The sequence below is a fragment of the Camelus dromedarius genome, chromosome 16, assembly GCF_036321535.1.
Source record: "Camelus dromedarius isolate mCamDro1 chromosome 16, mCamDro1.pat, whole genome shotgun sequence".
NCBI classification, from domain to species: domain Eukaryota; kingdom Metazoa; phylum Chordata; class Mammalia; order Artiodactyla; family Camelidae; genus Camelus; species Camelus dromedarius.
In genome coordinates, this window is record NC_087451.1 from 15,585,076 (window position 1) to 15,603,631 (window position 18,556).

The window sequence follows — 18,556 nt, forward strand, 5'->3', positions numbered from 1 at the left end:
TTATGAATGTTAGATGTGCTTCAAAGTGCTGATGTGTTAACATTCCATAAAACAAGCCTTGAAATGCAAGTCATTTGTGCCAGCTACGAGGACATCGCTGAAGCAGCATTTCCAGCGAGACTAGGGCAAAGAGCAGAACTAACCACAAACTGGCAGAAAAGGGACAAAACAGTCGAGTGTTAATAATTCACCATAGTTACTGCTTTTAAAACCAAAGTAACTAAACAACTATCATCTGTTTATATTTATGCTTGTTTTTGGCATCTCTAGACTGAAACGTTCAGTGTCTGTGGGTAGGAGAGCAAAGGCTACAGGGGCTTTTTCTGAAGTTAGAACAGTCATTTTAATGTATAAACTTTGATTTTATTATTTTGCTTCCTTTATCTCTGCATTATAATTAAAGGAAGAACATAGGTGTTGGTTTTTTAAGTATTTTGAAGTATCCACATTTTATGTTTCCATCATGTGTTTTGTTTGTAAGCTCGTTTGTTTCCTGAGCACACTGAAGTGACTGTTTTTTGTGAATTTCGAAAGAGCAAAATTAGAACTTTGGGGAAAGCCAAAAGTAACAGGGAGCACCCTACTGTTCTGTGAAAAACACTGGACTTAGATTGAGAAAACCTGGATCCCAGGCCTGGTTTTCTTATGGAAGCTCAGAAACTTTGACCGAGTTACTTAAGCTCTTTTTCCTTTACCGCTGCAATGGGGATGTCAATACTTAACCCATCCTATCTTGTAGAGTGGATATATGAATAAGCTGAGATGACATCTGCAGAAAAACATTATAAATTAAACTTCTCTGCAGTTGTAATGAGTTACTCCTGTTGTACCCATATCAATCTCCCATTACTAGCACATGGTATTTTCAGAACTTGAACATATTTGACTTTCTGGGTGGTTGAGCATGAAATCAAATCAGATTTGGCTCAGAGTCATTTCTCCAAAGGGATGACCATCTTAGTACAGTTTTCTGGATAGTTTTCCCTCATTAGACCCCATCCTGAGTAACACATTCCAGTGGAGAGTCTCTGCTGCCAGTAAATTAGGCTGTGTCCATATAAACTCGTATGATCTGGTGAGTGTATGTAGCATGCCCCAAGACATTTTCAGACATTACAAAGTCTTGAAAATTACTTAACAGTTGTTTTTGGTTTACTATTGACGCAAAAAGTGAGGAAGATCCCTAAGGAAGTCAGCACAGCGTTACCAATAACTTCACGAGGAAGAAATTCAAGTATATTTCAAAGTAGCTTTTTAAGTCCCAGTGGTCATTGATTTGGTTCTTGTGTCTCTGACCATGAAAAAGCATTCTGAAAGAAAGGATGCTGATCCCAGAGGAGGTCTCTGAGAATCTGACTTTGGCTGTTTATGGAGATGAAATTCAAATGCCCTCCGATGATAAAAAGGGCCTGGACTCATTTCAGAGGAGAAATGGTTTAAATGCAAGTGGAAATATATATATTGAATAGTAACATGCATACTATGGGCCACTTCTTTATTTTCATATTTTTGAGCATAAGAAAAGTAAAATCTAGTTTTATTACTATGTAGGGTCTTGAAAGCACCATTAGATGACATTTTAGCTAAAGAGAATACAGAAGTTTTGCATTAGTATGAGATGCTAATTTATGATTGCATTTAGATCTACCCACCATTTGAGGGAGTTAGACGTTAAAGTAAACAGCTGTATCTCTAGTTGATCTCTGCATATTTTAATCCAAATATGGTAAAGGGCAGGGCTACAGAAGGGAGTGTCCCTATAATAAACAGGGCTCAGAACTTGTAACAGAAAATCAAAATACACTCCTCTCAAGAGAACCCTGTACTTTGCACTTTGGTTAAAGGTCTCATTTAGATTTAAATTCCTAAACTGCTTAAGAAATTAAGTTTTCTTTGATCTCCTCCTTTCTGAATTGCAGAAATCAGATAAAACTACTCGATAAAATGACTTCTTGTCACGTTGCTGACGATCCTATAAAAAAGGTTGCTATCTTTGGAGGAACTCATGGGAATGAGCTAACAGGAGTATTTCTAGTTAAGCACTGGCTGGAGAACGGCACTGAGATTCAGAGAACGGGGCTGGAGGTAAAACCATTTATTACCAACCCAAGAGCTGTGAAGAAGTGCACCAGATATGTTGACTGTGACCTGAATCGAGTTTTTGATCCTGAAAATCTTGGGTAAGACTCTATTTTGTGTTGTGTGTGTGTGTACACGCACACGTGTGTGTATGTGTGTGTCTGAAAAGCAGTATGTGTGAGAGCACATATGTATATATTTGTGTATGCAGATGATACTCATGTTTGTACGTATAGTAGCTGTTGTGAATGGTCACTTTCACTTTTAACCATACTCCATTACGAATTACTCAGTTATCTAAACTGGGCATTCATGTGCTCTTTTATAAACTTTTTTAAACATCGCAATGTTCTTAACTGATTTTTTTTTAAATGTATTCTATAGACTGAGACAACAAATAACACAGGTTTTTATTTTTAAACCTTGTCTTTTAAGAAACAGATTTAATAGTCTTTTACATTAAATTAATGTTTGGCCACTCTGCTTGGGTACATATTTGTTAGCTTTCTAGGTGATTCATTACTATGTTTTTGCAACTATGTTTATGATAATGCAGAAAGTTCTAGTTAAGAAAAGTATAATATTTCAATTAATATTTGTTTAATGAAAGAGTGAATAAATGACCCTCATCAGAAAATAGTAGACTACTCTGTGATCTGAAGAGTTAGTGTACTATCTTCAGTGTGGATCACTGAGACCTGAATTTTCTGAATTTAAGTTACAGCTGATTTATGACATATTGCATACAAGGTATGCAATCATAACACTCTAGGGAAGTCCTTATGAATTATTTCTGCCTTTGTTTACATCATTATAGCTGCTATATAGATTTACAGGCCTCTAAGTATTTGCTCTTCACCACTTCTTTCTTTCATGTACCTAAAAATATTAACATCTTCTCTTTACAGGGCTCTGTGCCAGGTACTATAGGAGTACAAAGCTGTGTACAAAATGGTTTCACCCTCAGGAGCTAGCAGACTACAAGCTAAGATATGTCATGCACACAGACAACTAACAGCACTGCTTTATGGACTCATTTTCTATTAAATCTTAATTTGAGTTTAAAGAGTTACTTAAATTTAATCTTATCACAGTTCAAAAGATGGTTGCTACATTTATACAAATGTGCCTCACTTTATGGAATAGATGTTTTCCAGAGCAGTTATACAGTAGTCATACCTTGCCTATCAGACCATATTTTTACTAACATAAGTTTTAATTTCAAAAGTGCTTTATCTTGACTGAGATTATGTCGATAAAATTAAGTTTTATCTATGCACCTAAAACAGCTATTAACTAACACTTATATTACAAGTAAGGATTTTCTGAAGAATAACTTTTAGTTGGCATATTAACTTCCCAAATAACTCTAATATAGATTAGAATGAGTTTTCTTATTATGACCACTCAGTAGCATGCACTTCAGTGAGAACAGTCTCTTAAATTAAATTCACTTCCTACTTCTTACATTCAACACTTATCAGAGGCTAGACAGTTATCTCTCAGGGTGGTTATGGAAACTTATGAGATCAATTAATTAATTACCTCCTCCCATCCTCCCTCTCCCAAATTTTGCTGCTTTTCCTTAATTCTCCTAAATTCTCAGTGATGTCACCATTACTCACCAAATCACCTATAGAGATCATCTTATAACTTTCCCAGTTCTTTATCCCCTACATCTAGTGGGTTACTCATCTTCCCAATTATTCAAGTATTGAATAATTGCAAGTATTTTGCAAATCCAGTCTTCCTCTCCATTATCATTGCCTTAGTTTATTTCTTCTGTGGATGGTTAAAGTAGCCTCCTAAGGAATCTTTGTGCATCCAGCCTTACTCCAATCCTGCCTACATCTGTTGTCTGTATAGTAGTAGCCATAGGGGTCATCCTAATCTTGTCATGTCTTTCCCATGCTAAAAATTCTTCAAAAGGCTCCTATGCAGAATATATTTGTCACTTAGTAGGGCTGCCATCCCGTTTAGGATCTTCTCCCTGCCTATTCGTTCCACCCCATCCCTTGGGATTCTTGCTACGGGACCTGGATTCCAGGCATGAGAACTCAGTGTCTATTATCTTTTAAGACTTCAAGCCTTGACTGTGAGCAACTGTGTGGCTGGTGGTGCCATTTACTCACATGGGGGAGAGTGAGGAGCAAATCAGTTGGGGTGAAGGGGGGTACTCATGGAGTTGTTGCATGAATTAACTTTTAAAGTACATATATATTCATTAGGATATGTTTGGTTGCACATAATATAAATCTGAAAACAGTGGCTTAAACAAATAACGGTTTCTTTTTCACGAGTAATAAGTCCGAGGTAGGCAGTCCAGGGCTGGTACAGTGCACAGTGATGTCATCCTATCTTCCCACTGCACTAGCCTTAATATGCAGCTTTCGTCCTCATTGCTTTTGCTTCATAGTTGAAAAATGGCTGTTCCATTTTCTTGATTCCTTTCCAGGCAAGAATTACTCAGGTGCAAATATAGGTCCTTTGAAGATATTAGCAAAAATTGCCAGAGACTAGAAAGAAATCAAATTATAGAGAAATGTGATTGAATGCTTTAATGAGGAAAAATAAATTTAAATGATCATGTACATTAAAAAATATTATATCATAACTACTGTGGGAGGTGGCTAGTCAGGTAGAGACTTACTTGAGAATTCAGTAAAAGCTATCAACTCTATCCCAGAAAAGTGCATAAGTGCATATACCTGTAAAATTTTCTATTTTCACAGGGTTTACAGACTCTTCTCTATAAAGCTTGACCCTGGATCTTTAGTGGTTCCTGGCATCACTTAAGAATTCCTAATTAGATGATGTGAGCTCCTAAGTTTGACTGTTTTTGTGCACTGGAACTAGCTAGAGCCCCTCCCCCAGAATAGTGCATTTGGTGGTCTAGTTCCATAATAGCTCAGTGCACTGAACTACTAAGACACTGGTGATTAAATGAATGGATGAACTTTGTTCAGTATTGAAGTCAGATGGTGAATTCTGTTTGAAATGTCTTTCTTGTGGCCAGCCACAGAAATAAACTATTATTTGTAAGCATGTCAGTGCAACATTACATGGAATCAAATGGAGGGGGGAAACTGTAATTTTTCGTTTGTGAAGTTTTCAAGCTAATTTCCACTTCTTCACAGATTTTTCATATTAAAGATTTTGCAAATGGTTCCTTCTATACTGTGTTCTTTTTGTATGTTTATGTTACCTTAGCCACAGATGTTGTTAATCTTTTTCTTTCTGCTAATAACAGCAAAAAAATGTCAGAGGATTTGCCATATGAAGTGAGAAGGGCTCAAGAAATAAATCATTTATTTGGTCCAAAAGATAGTGAAGATTCCTATGACATTATTTTTGACCTTCACAACACTACTTCTAACATGGGGTGCACTCTTATTCTTGAAGATTCCAGGAATGACTTTTTAATTCAGATGTTTCATTATATTAAGGTAATGTCAATGTTATTAACTTACAAGTTAGCCTAGGACGTGTACTTTTCAGTCAATTATAGATGTGAAACAACTAGAAAAGGGTCAGGAGGGAGGGTTCAAAAGAAATGGGGGATTGGGAGAAGCACTAGAACGGAGGTAGTAGTGACAGGCAGGAGAAAAGGGGAAGAAATGAGTGAAATAATAAATACAATGAATAAAATAATGAAACATATGGATCCTTGTGTCTATAAAATTGTAAATCTTTTATTGAGATAGCCACCAAACCATAGGCCCTTTAGTAAAATTAATACCAAAATTTTAAATGGTATGATTAAAGTGGCTCAATTATAGTTTTAGGAAGCTCAAAAATAGTCACTTAATGTTGATTAAAGACCAATAATACAAACATTGGCTCTCCTTAGCCCTGCCCATGTCTCCATTTGATTCAGATACCCTCACGCACATCTGATCTTTCAGTATTTCCTCTAGCTAATCGCTCTAAAGCTCAGAAATCTACAATATGAAAAATTCAGCAATCCAATGCCTATAACTAGAGAAAAATTGCTAGAAAATAGCAACCAAGCAAATACACAAATAATAAACTGTATGATTATTTCTGTATAGTGGATAGCCTTCCTTCCAGAGAGCTGGTATGAACCAGTATGATTTAGTAGAAAGAGTGTGACCCATATAGCCAGGAGTGCCTGGGTTCTAATCCTGGCTCTCTCATTCACTATCCTGGAACAAGATACTCAACTTCCAAAACCTGACTTTCCTCGTTTTATAAAATTGGCACAATAATAACACTTACCCTACATGGCTGTTCTAAGCCTTAAATGAGATAAAATAATTAGAGTATTTAGCTGAATACCTAGCAGATAGTAAAAATTAACAATTATTTTTGTATCCCTTGAATTTTTGACATTAACTAGATAGTTGTTCTGGTAGGAGTTCATAATGCAGCAAGTCTTTGCTGCTTCTTGAAAGGAAAGTTGCATGCTTTGATTGCCGGGCATAGAAGCAGCATGGCTGCCATTGTTATCAAAGCTGAGAGGCCTGTCCTGAATTCTCATTCAGATAATTCTCATTCGGGTAGGGGGAGTTGCCCAACATCTGTAGAGACCTGCCCACAGAATTCTTTGACAGACACAGAATTCTTTGAGAGACCAATACTAAGCTAAATAGTAAATGGAACCAATGATGTAAACAAAATAACCAAATCCATTCAGAAGGAGAATTTATTCATATTCTCTGTTCATAGTTCTGGAGAAGTGTTTAATATACGTTTTATCCCGAAAGCTATTTAGAATCCAGCTTTATATGTAATTCCTTTATTATGTGTTTTCAAAGCTATAATAACAACATTGGATTTCAGAGTGTTTCATAAAGCTGTCTTACTAATCTTAGTCGATGAAGGGAAACATATTGAAGGCATCATTGACTCTAACAGCAAAGACAACAAGACATACGGTCTTTACATAATAAGAAAGATGTTTTAAATTCTTTTCAGATGTCTTTGGCTCCATTACCTTGCTACGTTTATCTTACTGAGCATCCTTCCCTCAAATACGCAACCACTCGTTCTATAGCCAAGTATGCTGTTGGTAAGTCATATCTCCCACTGTCACAACTAAACAAAATGTGTCCTAGATGAAACTCTGAGAAAATTAATTTAAAGCCTATATATAGCTACTTTGCTTATCATTATGGCTTATAATTTTCAAGTAATAAACAAACTATCACCAACAGTGTCTAACTATATCAAATTTCCTCGATTTCATTGGGCAGCTTTCTGCATTCCAGGAAGAAACACTGAGCTAAGGGAACTGGTATCTTTTATAATGTGCAGTAAGCAGCCTGGCTTTTGCTGTAAGAGAGACACCATTCCTACCTTCCAAGAGTACTCACTGTACAAACATTCTTAAAAAAATAATCTGCAGCCAAGACAGTCATGTCTTACTGAAAAGACATGCAGAAACACAAAAGGCCCATGGAAAATTCTCTCCCAGTATCCCTCTTAGCACCTGCTTTACAATAGAATCTCTGGTGACCTGTGTTTGTTTTCCACGCACTTGTTTACCCTGTCGGTTACTGGGCTATGAGTTCATCTTTACCTCCTGATAACTTCCAACATGCAGGCTTGCACTCTCAGACAGTCTCTTTTTTCTATATTCCATTCTCTTTCCTGAGTGACCTAGTAGCATAGTTGTTTACAGACCACGCTATAATCATTAAAATTGCTGTCAAAACCTAAAATCTTTTTTGTTAGATCTCAGATGGTTTAACCAAGAGCAATTTAACTTAAAAGTGAGTCGTCAAACAATATAAGCAAAATTTAAAGTTATCATAGTTATTCAATTACTGATAATTTGGTGTATAATCAACAGATCATTCGGGGCATGCTAAATACACAGGTGTGGGTAATTATTTGAAACAAACTGAATGCTTAACAGTAAGGGACAGAGATCCTGTTTCTCTGTGACATCAAATAAAGCCTAAGATTTCCAAGCCTTGCGAGAGCGAACTTGATCTGTGATATTTATGGGGCAGTGTTGCTCTTAACCAGAACGAATATCTACTGCTGTGTTTAGTTCTTAAAAATAGAGCCAAATCTTTCAAACATTTTCATGTGGGACAGTATTAAGATCATCGTAAATAATTAGAAATACTATATGTTCTCCTTCCAACTTTGCTATTTTCTTTAGAATATTTTTATGTCATTCAGTCATGGAGGGAGGAACACTTAAGATCAGAAAAACACTCTCTTCAACTCAACATTTTATAATACACCTCTGACTTTAGGTGGCACAAGATGTCCACTGTAGTTTCAATCATCATACGCCAACACGACAATATCTAGGGGAAGAAAAGACATTCTCAGGAATCCACTTGCAGACCTTCCATTATGGCCAGTTGTTCAGAACTGGGTCACATATCCATTCTTAAGTTAACTCCTAGAGTTAATGGGGTTACTCTGATTGACTAAAACTATTCCACATTTACTCCTGAGTTGGATACCCAACCAAAATCAGGTATCTGTCAGCAAAAAGTAAGATAGAATGGATTTGGGGTAGGCAATCAACAATGTCTTCTACATTACACATACAGACATATCCATGAACACGTTTTCACACATTTGTACAAATCACTTATACACTGATGCATACCTTAGCCACACTTATACCCTATACTTAAATATATGCCCAAACATATATCCAGGAAAGCTAAGCACAAAAATTAAGGTAAAAGACAATACAGTAAGATTTTGTGAATTGAGAATTAACAGAATTGGGTGATGATAGATAAATGGAAAAGAATAAAAATGGATAATGTTATACTTGGTAAATGGTTTTATAAATGGGGAAGGTGGTAATTGGAGTAATAACTGCGTGGGAGACTTGAACAGGAGAGAAGGGACTAGATGAGTGGTTTAGAAAAAGTATTTTGTGGATGGATGTGTGACAGCCACAGGAAGCAGACCTTCTTAGGGTGAGAAGAAATATGATTTTTTCCTACAGATAATTGAATCCATTGCACTATCATGTCGGGATGGGTTGTTATATTAAGAGCAAGAAAGTTACTCTAGGGTCACATAGATTGTCATTAGACTTAAATCCATGGCTCAACTTAGTGTAGATTTCTTTGACTAAATAGATGTTTTTTCTGCTACAAGCTAAGTGTTAGGTCTATGACAGTTTCTCTCTGTGGCCACATATTATTTTCTTGGTGTAAATTTGTCTACTTTTAATTATTATGATTTTTAAATATTTCGACAATATTGAAGAAAATCTAAAGGAAAAAAGACCTCAAGACCTTACTACTATAACACAACTCTTTGGACTTTTTTCCATGTTCTCTCCCAGTCTTTATTTACTATGCATCTAACTTGTACATGTAAATGCTCTGCTTTCTTTTTTTGCCTGGCATTATGTCATATATATTTTTCATGATGCTACATGGCCTACTTTTTTAATCACTTTGAATGATGGGATTCTAGATCTTGATATATTAAAATGCTCAATCTTATATTCTAAAACTTGTATAAATGCAACTATCTCCCCTTCTGTACTTAGGTATAGAAGTTGGTCCCCAGCCTCAAGGGGTCCTTAGAGCTGATATCCTGGATCAAATGAGAAAAATGATTAAACATGCACTTGATTTTATACATAATTTCAATGAAGGTAAGTAGTAGGCAGAAAGTGTTTCTTTAATTTATAGCTTGTGTGTGTAAATAAATCAGAAATAGATGAGATGGAGCACACATAACAACTTAATTGCTACACATTGAAGTAGCAATTGGAATCTAAGTCATATTTGCCATGTTAATGATATTAGGTGCTTTTATAAAATTTGTATTCACTTCGGTCTTCCTTCATTACCAATGTAGACACATTCAAGAAAAACAGCTGCCGACCTTGCACTGGTGGTAGAGTGGTTAGCATAGCTGCCTTCCAAGGAAAACAGCTGCCAAATAAAGCTCCCCAAACAAAATCCTCATTTTCCTATTAATCTCCTTTTTAAAAAGCAAGGAATTACCAAGAAATACAAATGTCCAATAAAGAGATGAAAAGATGTCCAGTATCAGTAGTAATCAGAAAAATGCAAATTAAAATGCAAAACCATTTTCTCCCATTAGATTGGGAAAATATTAAAATCTGATAATATTGTGTTGGTAAGGGTGTGAGAAAAGGGGATAGTCTCCTTCCCTGCTGATGTAAATTGGTAAAGACACTTTAGAGGATAATTTGACAGTATCCACTTTCTAAAATGTGCAAATTCTGTGACATAGCAATTCCACATCTCAAAGAAACACAAGCACATGCATACCAACATGCCACATACAAGGGTGGTTATTGAAGCATTGTCTGTAACAGCATAACAATGGAAATAACGTGAATATCCATCACTTAGTTAAGTAAACCAACATGGAAAGATCTTCAAACTACATTGTTAATTGAAAGAAAGCAAGTTGTAGACCAAAATATATGTTACACCAATTTGGTTCAAATAATAATAATAATAATAATAATAATAATAATAATAATAATAATAATAATAATAATAATAATAATAATAAAACACTTGCTAGAATACATATAAATATACGTTACTACACAGGAAAATTTCTAGGAGAAAACACCAAAGTGATAACAGTGATTACTGGGGAAAGGAGGGGAAAATCAAGTTAATTTTGTTTTAGTTGTGTTCAAGAAGAATGACGTATTCATGTATTATTTGTGTGATTACAAGTAGTTAAATGGGGGCTCATGGTGAGATGGGTATAAGGAGCTCTATGTACTGTCTGCTCATTGATTTGATGAACCTAAAACTGCAACAAAACAAAACAAAACAAGAAACGTATTAATTATTTTAAAAAATAAGTTTACTTTAAATCTTTTAAGAATTATAATTAAGACAAAACAAGGTGACATATAAATAATTATTCAGACAGGCTGAAGTGAAATTATTGTTGAGGAATGGGTCTATATAGCGGCAAAGCTGGTGAATATTTTAGTGACTATGGAGAGGGTAATTCCTTAACCTCCTGCTGTGATCACAGGAATTTCTTCTGTGCTTGGAAGTCCTTTGACCCCAAAGTCACAAAGACTGAAAATCAGGATTTTACCCCCTTTGTCTGAGGACAGGTTCTATACTGTCTGATGGGCCTGGTGTTGGGAAGGTCACCACTTATTCACAAGAAACCCTTGGAATAGTAAGTGTGTTGAATGTAAGGAAACAATGCACCCAGGTAGAAGGCCACAAACCTGACTGAAAAAAAACCAAAACATGTTTTTTTTTGTTTGTGTCTTTCTGTTTGTACAGAAATATTTTTATTTACTCTTTTGCTTTTTTTCTTCTTTATATAATTGACATTGTTTTTATTGAGGAATAACTTACATACATTCAAAAACATGGTTTTCAAATCACAATCCATAGATTCTTGCCACAGGGCGGGGATTTAGTAGCTGCCCTGGTAGCTCCAGGACAACGACCCCCACTCCTCCTTCAGCCAGAGCAGTTGTATCTGTTTTATCCTTGTAACATTTCATTTAAGGAAAGGATTCTGCAATTCAAAACTTTTGAACCATTATTAATTTAGACTATCCAGTTTGATGGATTTTTAACTAACATGGAAAGAGCACCGTTATCCAAAGGATGCTGGCAACCATCTGAAGAAGTCTCTAGAAATGTGTAGAAGAGCTCTGTCTTTAGCTGTGTGCTACTCAAAATTACTATTAGTGACTTGGATAAGGACATACGTGACATGCTTATGTAAGTGATAAGTGACAGGAAGCTAGCAGGAAAATATCTGAGATCAGAAGTTGGATCCAAAAAGTCCTGACAGGCTTTAACATTAATCTAAACCAAATGTTTAAAATTAAAGTACATCAGAAACAAAATTTTACTTTCATATTAAAAAAAATCACAGAATGAGGGAAGTGACGGTCTCTTTTCTGCCTTGGATAAACAATGCTTGGAGACATGTGAAGAAATTCCTAGTCTATATTTCAGGAGGAATGTCTATAAAGTAGAGGTTAGCTGAGGAAGCAGTTGAGAATGTTGAAATTTGAGAAATATAATAAGAATAATCCCAAAGATACCTTCACATGTGTCCTCATGTGTGTGACAATAGAAGAGCAGTCATTGATAGAATTTAGAGATGCTTAGAAAAAAAATCTTAAGGCCGATTTTATCTTAGAGTTTTCAAAGTGTTATATTGGAAAAGAATTAGGCATCCTTTCTGTGACTCAGAGGGCAGATTAGAATTGGTGGAATAATGTTACCTAGAGACAGAAATGTCTAATTAACAAAGCTGACCAACAGTGGAACGGACCACACTTTGTAAAGTTGTTCAAGCAGGAGCAAGATGACCACTTGGCCAGAAAGATGTGGAGAATATTCAAGCATCTCTGGAAGCTGGGCATCTGAGACTCCTTCCAGCTCTGAGATTCTAAGTAGCAAAAAACACTCCTTTGTGTTCTACCACTCTTTCCTTTCCTCCCAACGGACCTTCTGGTTTAAAGAGATGATATCTGATCAGTTCCCATCTTCATCTTGGAAAGTGTGGCAAATTGTAAAAATAGCCACAAATTCTTTCCTTCCCTGCATCTGTGTCCCCTCAACAGGTGGAGTCTATTTCCCTACCACCTGAATCTGCCTTGGCCATGTGGCATGTTTTGTGCCATAGAAGTTTGAAAAGAACTTGCAATCGAGGCTCTGTCTCTTGCCATCCTTGGGAACCCTGCACTGCCAGTATGTGAATCAGTCCACCCTAGCCCACTGGATAATGAGATGTTATGAGGCTGAGAACTGAGACACCTCGGCCAGTGATCCTGCAGCTCCAGCTGACAGCCAGTCAAATACCAACTAAGAGAGTGAGGCCATCTTAGAGCACCCAGCCTCCTGCTGACCTGCCAGCTCACTGCTAATGCATGAGCAAGCCAATTAGATATCAGCCAGTCCAGCCTAGACCAGAGGAACTGCCCAACCAACCCACAGAGCATGAGCTAATTAGAGGATTGTTGTCTTAAGCCACTAAGTTCTGGTGTAGTGTGTTTTGCAGCAAAAGCTAACGGACACAGAAGTGATCACGTTATATCGACATTCCAACCCCAGCTGCACTTTCTGCTCTAAGGGCAAAGGAAGAATTTATTTGGATTGCAAGCACAGCACACTGTGGGCTCTCCGTTGGATGAAAGTTCATCCTGTTTGTTCAGAAGTTGCCTGGTATAATGTAAACTACTCCTTTTCCAAGTTTTTGGGCATTGGGTTGTTTAATGTTGCTGTGCCTTTGTAAGTTGCACTCCACTGCCTGCATCCTAGTGTCTCACTGCTCAGGAGCTATCCAGATGTTTAACCTACTCAGTTAAGAGAAGGAGCACAATGCTGAAGTCACCTAACCTGCTGGACATCCTCTTGAAGTTATGCAATCATAGAATGTCAGAGCTGAAAGGGCCCTTCAAGATAAACTAATGCGCAACCTTAGTTTGACTGGTAAAGAACGTAAGCTTCGAGAAGTTAAGCATTTTGCTCAAGTACACAGCCAGGAGATAAGAGCCCAGGTATCCTGACTCCCAGTCCTAGCCACTTTCTCTTCCACACTGGCTTTGTAAGTTCTGTTTTCTACCAAGAAAGCTAAAGGCCTCTGGGACCTGTGATCATCAGTCATAGAGCATTTTAGTTAATTCTGGCAATAATGAAATTAAGATAACACTGGAGCAATGACTGTTGTGGCCAATGACTTGCATCTATGGCGGTGTTTTCAGCTTTAGCTTGGGACATTTGAGCATCAGGAAGATGATCCGGTAAAGTGTCTCAGTGGTGGTGGCAGAGCAGCTCTCTGCCTGAAGCCCTGCAAGCCCATGGCATTCTTCTTAATAGGCCCAAGCTGGAAACATGCAAGATGTCCATAAACCCTAGAAAGAGTGAATAAATTATGGCATTTTCTTGCAGTGGAATACTATACTGCAAAGAAAATGGACGAACAGTGGCTATATACCACAATATAGAGGAATCTTCCCAAAAAGTTGATCTTCAGAAGACCAAGTGCATATAGTGATTGATTGTATTTGTAAAATATTCAACAGTAGGCAACCTTAACTATACTGTGTAAGATTCAGAAATAGGTGGTGTAACTATAAAGTAAAGCAAGAGAGTCATTACCAAAATTAGTGATTACTGCTAAAGGCGGGAAGGCAATGGGATTATGATGGGAAGGAGGCACGCAGGGGATGCTGGAATACTGGCAGTGTGCTGTTTCTTGTCCTGGGTGATAGTTACATGGGTAGTTATTTTATAATTCATTAAACTATGTTTTATGTACTTTCTGAGCGTTAAATTTCACAATAAAATGATTTAAAAGCAAAAAAAGGAAGTGTGTTCTTGAAAATTCAGTTTTTGGTTATTACTGTTCCTTCTTTAAAATATCAAGTTCCCTTTTTTCAGGAGTTTTCTTCTTCTTTTTTTGTTATTTATACATTTTGTTTTTGCCATAGGAAAAGAATTTCCTCCCTGTGCTATTGAAGTCTATAAAATAATGGAGAAAGTTGATTATCCCAGGAACAAAAGTGGAGAAATTGCTGCTATTATCCACCCTAAACTGCAGGTAACATTTACTACTTCTCTTAAATATTCAAAATAATGATGCCCTACCTTTGAGTAGAACTTTACAGTCCATAAAGCATTTTACATACATTAGCTCATTTGACGTTCTCAAAAACAGTGTAGGTAAGGTGTTCAGATGGTCACTCAGTAAATATTTATTGAGTATATCCTGTGCTGGCCCTGGGGATACATCAGTGGACATGGTTTATATTCTTGTGGAATCTACAGTCTAGGTGTATTGAGGTCTAAGCTGTGGTCTTGAAGAAAACCAGATGTTACTGCAGAATAATGAGGGGGGTGCGGGTCAGAGAAGGTGAAATTCCTGCCCAGGTGCAATGGCTAGGAGTTATTACATCTATTTTAACATAAGAAAACAGAGGCTCAGAAATTAGATCCTTCCCATAGCCATATAGCTATTGACGGCAGATCCAGAACTAATGTTCTCTGCAGCCAGCCACATTGCCACCCTCTTCCTGTGAGCACTACCATATAAGTTAGAGCAGAACAATCAGAACCTCTTTCTCTGGAACTTTTTCTGCTGTCATTTCCTGACTCCTCAGAACCCCAGTATCTGCTCCTTGTCCGGTTTGATCAATAATGGCATAGTGAAGGGGAAGAAAAGTAGGAGAGAGGGGGAGTATAGGAGGTTTAAATCTGGAAAAGAAAAAGGTAAAAGCAGGGGGAAGCAGAGGTTCCCAAAAGCTAAGACATCCATCCCCATTGGGAGCACCCTACACACCCTCAGGACTCAGCAATGGAAAAATCCTGATGGATCGTCTAGTCTGGAGCTTTCAACCCTGGCTGCGCATTGCCTAGAGAGCCTTTTAAAGGGTAATGATGCCAGGCCCCCAATCTGGGATCATCTGATCTTACTGGTCTGGGTAATTAGAGTGGAAAAGCACTGATCCAGTTCAAACTCCTATTTAATGACCCTAATGATAGTCGTTCAGACTTACAACTTAATAAAATAGCCTGTCCCAAAACGCAGTCTAGTGGAGCAAATCCTGCCTTGTGCCTTAGTGGTACCCAGGTGGAAACCTGAAGAAGGAGCCTTAGGCAGTGTTTGAAAGGACAGAAAGACAAAGGTCTGGGGAGAGAAGGGAGGAAAGCCCTACAAGTAACAAAAATTACAAGAACAAAAACCAGAGGTCAAGGTGATGATGTCATAACTGGCTACAACACAGGATTGTTTAAGTTTCATATTCCTCAAAGACATACGTGAGAAACACAAAAATCATCCTGCGGAGGCAGAGGTGAGATGAATGAAGTCGGTAACAAACAGGGCTAGTGGTAGGTCTTCAAAGCCAGAAAGGATAGTTTTGGTAGACAATAAGGAATGGCTCAGTATTCTGCAGGAGGGACTGATTGATTCTTTCAATAAATATGTTTGAATAACTACTAAGCTTGTCCTGGGCCCTGAGAGTCAAGATAGGCAGGGTCTCTGATAGAACTTGCATACTAGTAAGGGGAGGACAGACCATGAATAAGTAAGTAAATAATACAAAAATCACATGATTTCAAATTTTCATAAGTGCTATGAAAGAAATAAACAGAATAATACAGTAGCAGATAACAGAGGGTTCCTCATTAGATGGCGTGGTCAGAAAATGCCGTTTCTTAAGATGAGGGCATTGAAGGTGGAACCTGGAAGATGAGAAGTCAGCCACGTGGAAAACAAGTGCAAAGGCTCTGAGGCGGGAACGAACTTGCAGTGTTTTGAGGAACTGCAGGAAGACCAGTGTCTGGAGAGTAGGGAGTGAACGGAGAAGCCATTAGACCCTGAGTGAGTGACTCAGGCGGGGACCTGGTTACGAGTCCAGATGAACAAGATCGCTAGATGAACTGCAGACACATCCAAGTCTGAGAAGAGCTGCTCTAGGGTTCCTGTGGTGTGGCAGCACTGGTGTGGGTGGGCTCACAGGTCCAAATCCTTGGTGGGGACCCTCAGGTAACTCCGTTATTACAATGTGGGGACACGTATGGAAAACGCCCACCTTGTCTTAGACTTTCCTCAGCCTGCTCCCACCTTCTCCCACCAGTCCCCACCACAGAGGAACCTCCTAGCGTGCAGGCACAATGTCACTCATTTTTTTTATCCCCAACAGTAGAATGTCTTATACACAGAAGGCTCTTAATGGGTATTTCTTCAATTTTACTGAGCAGAATTTAAATTCAGCTAGCAAGAGTTAGAGTATGCCCTTAAGGAGATGCACATTTTGTTTTGCCTTTTAATATTATAAATCTCTTTGGCAACATTCAAGGCAAACAGTATTGAAGCAAACTCTAATTACATGTTGTCGGTTATAAAAATAAAAAGGAAACTCTTAATACCACTGCCAAAATCAATTGCTCAGTCTCAGTTTAGTCACATCACTCGTATGCCTCTCAAGTATCTCTTTTTAAAGAAGACGATGCTATGATTTTAGTTGTATAGAACCTGACATTAACTTTTTAAAGTAGGAGAAAACCTAATGCACTTTTATGTATTTTAATTGTCTCCTGGGAGGATCAAGACTGGAAGCCATTGCACCCTGGGGATCCTGTGTTTTTAACTCTTGATGGAAAGACTATTCCATTGGGCGGAGACTGTACTGTGTACCCGGTGTTTGTAAATGAGGCTGCATATTATGAAAAGAAAGAAGCTTTTGCAAAGACGACTAAACTAACACTCAGTGCAAAAAGTATTTGCTCCTCTTTACGTTAGAAATCACTTATAGCTCATTTGTTATAGAGTACCTAGAAAAGTTCTAGTTTGTAAGCTCTTGGAGACCAGATTGTGCCTTATTCAACACCGAATCCATAGAATCTAGCCCAGTGCCTTGCAGATGGTGGGCATTCAGGTAAATTTCTTGAATGCATGAATAAATCAATGAATATCTTTTAAAGATATTGTACTTTATGTATGCAACTTACTCAAAGAAGTGCTTTTCTTATTTCTGTATAGCTTTTTGTACCTTATACTTTGACAGTTAACATTCCCAGTAAACAGCCTTTAAGTTCAAATTTTAACATTGAAATATATACTGTATAAAAAGAGTTATTAACTTGAGCATAGAACTGAATGTTGTATGTTTTCAAGTAGTGTAAAAATGCTACCAGAAACTAATTGTGCCAACTTGCTATTTTAAATTTTTTCAGATTTGAATTAATGATAAATTATTAAGGATCAAGTCTATAAACTTTAGCAGTAGTTATGATACCTGTAGATTTGCAGATGCTCTTTTGAAGATGAAATGTGAACAGGAAATGAGGGCTGATTGTAAAGGTGACATTTTGAACAAATCCAGAAACTCTGAATGGTCCTTTGTCCACCAATAGGCAGTAACCCACGCAGAGCATCGCTGTGGTGGCACACCCACTTGTGCTGCTCTGACCTTAGAGAGCAGAGAGCCTCCTACAGAGTCTCACAGGCCCCCATCAGCGCTAACATTCCTTCCCAACTTGGGAGGCACATTCCTCCCAGCCCTCCCTTCTTGCTTTGAGAGAAGGAGCTTGCCTTTCTTCCAAACCAGCATGTGAGGAAGTCTTTGGGCTCCAGCAGCATAGGTGGTAAAGACAGAAATAGCAGAGGGCAGTGGACACTAGTGGAAGTGTGACCTGAACCTATGTCTCTGTTTCACAAACACATTATTTTAAAGAATTCCCCTGTGTCCTAAAGGCCCAAATACCTCACTCCCATGATTCTTCTCCTCAGAGGTCCTCGGGCTAAAACGCTTTCTCTGTCCCTCTCCAGCCCCTGTAGGAGCCTCCCTCCCTCCTCTCTTAGGCCACAGCAGCCAAGTAAAGAAAATTTTTACCCCATGATTTGGACCCCAAGGAACCCATGTTTATGGTTTCAAATATATTTACCAAAATCATACTAACATTATCTGTACCATATACGTAGACAGTTTCATTCTATCAAAGCAAATCCCACTGAGCCAATTTCATTCCATATTCTGTTC

General features: G+C 37.8%; 1 protein-coding gene across 1 annotated transcript; it reads left to right on the forward strand.

Annotated features, from left to right (window-relative positions):
* The first annotated feature begins 1,785 nt into the window (after nt 1-1,785).
* ASPA (aspartoacylase) lies at nt 1,786-17,661 on the forward strand. The gene is made up of 6 exons (XM_064495039.1): nt 1,786-2,180; nt 5,330-5,525; nt 7,018-7,111; nt 9,581-9,688; nt 14,504-14,613; nt 17,119-17,661. The coding sequence occupies exons 1-6, from the start codon at nt 1,945-1,947 to the stop codon at nt 17,314-17,316; spliced, it is 942 nt and encodes a 313-aa protein (XP_064351109.1). The 5' UTR covers nt 1,786-1,944; the 3' UTR covers nt 17,317-17,661.
* The last annotated feature ends 895 nt before the right edge of the window (nt 17,662-18,556 follow it).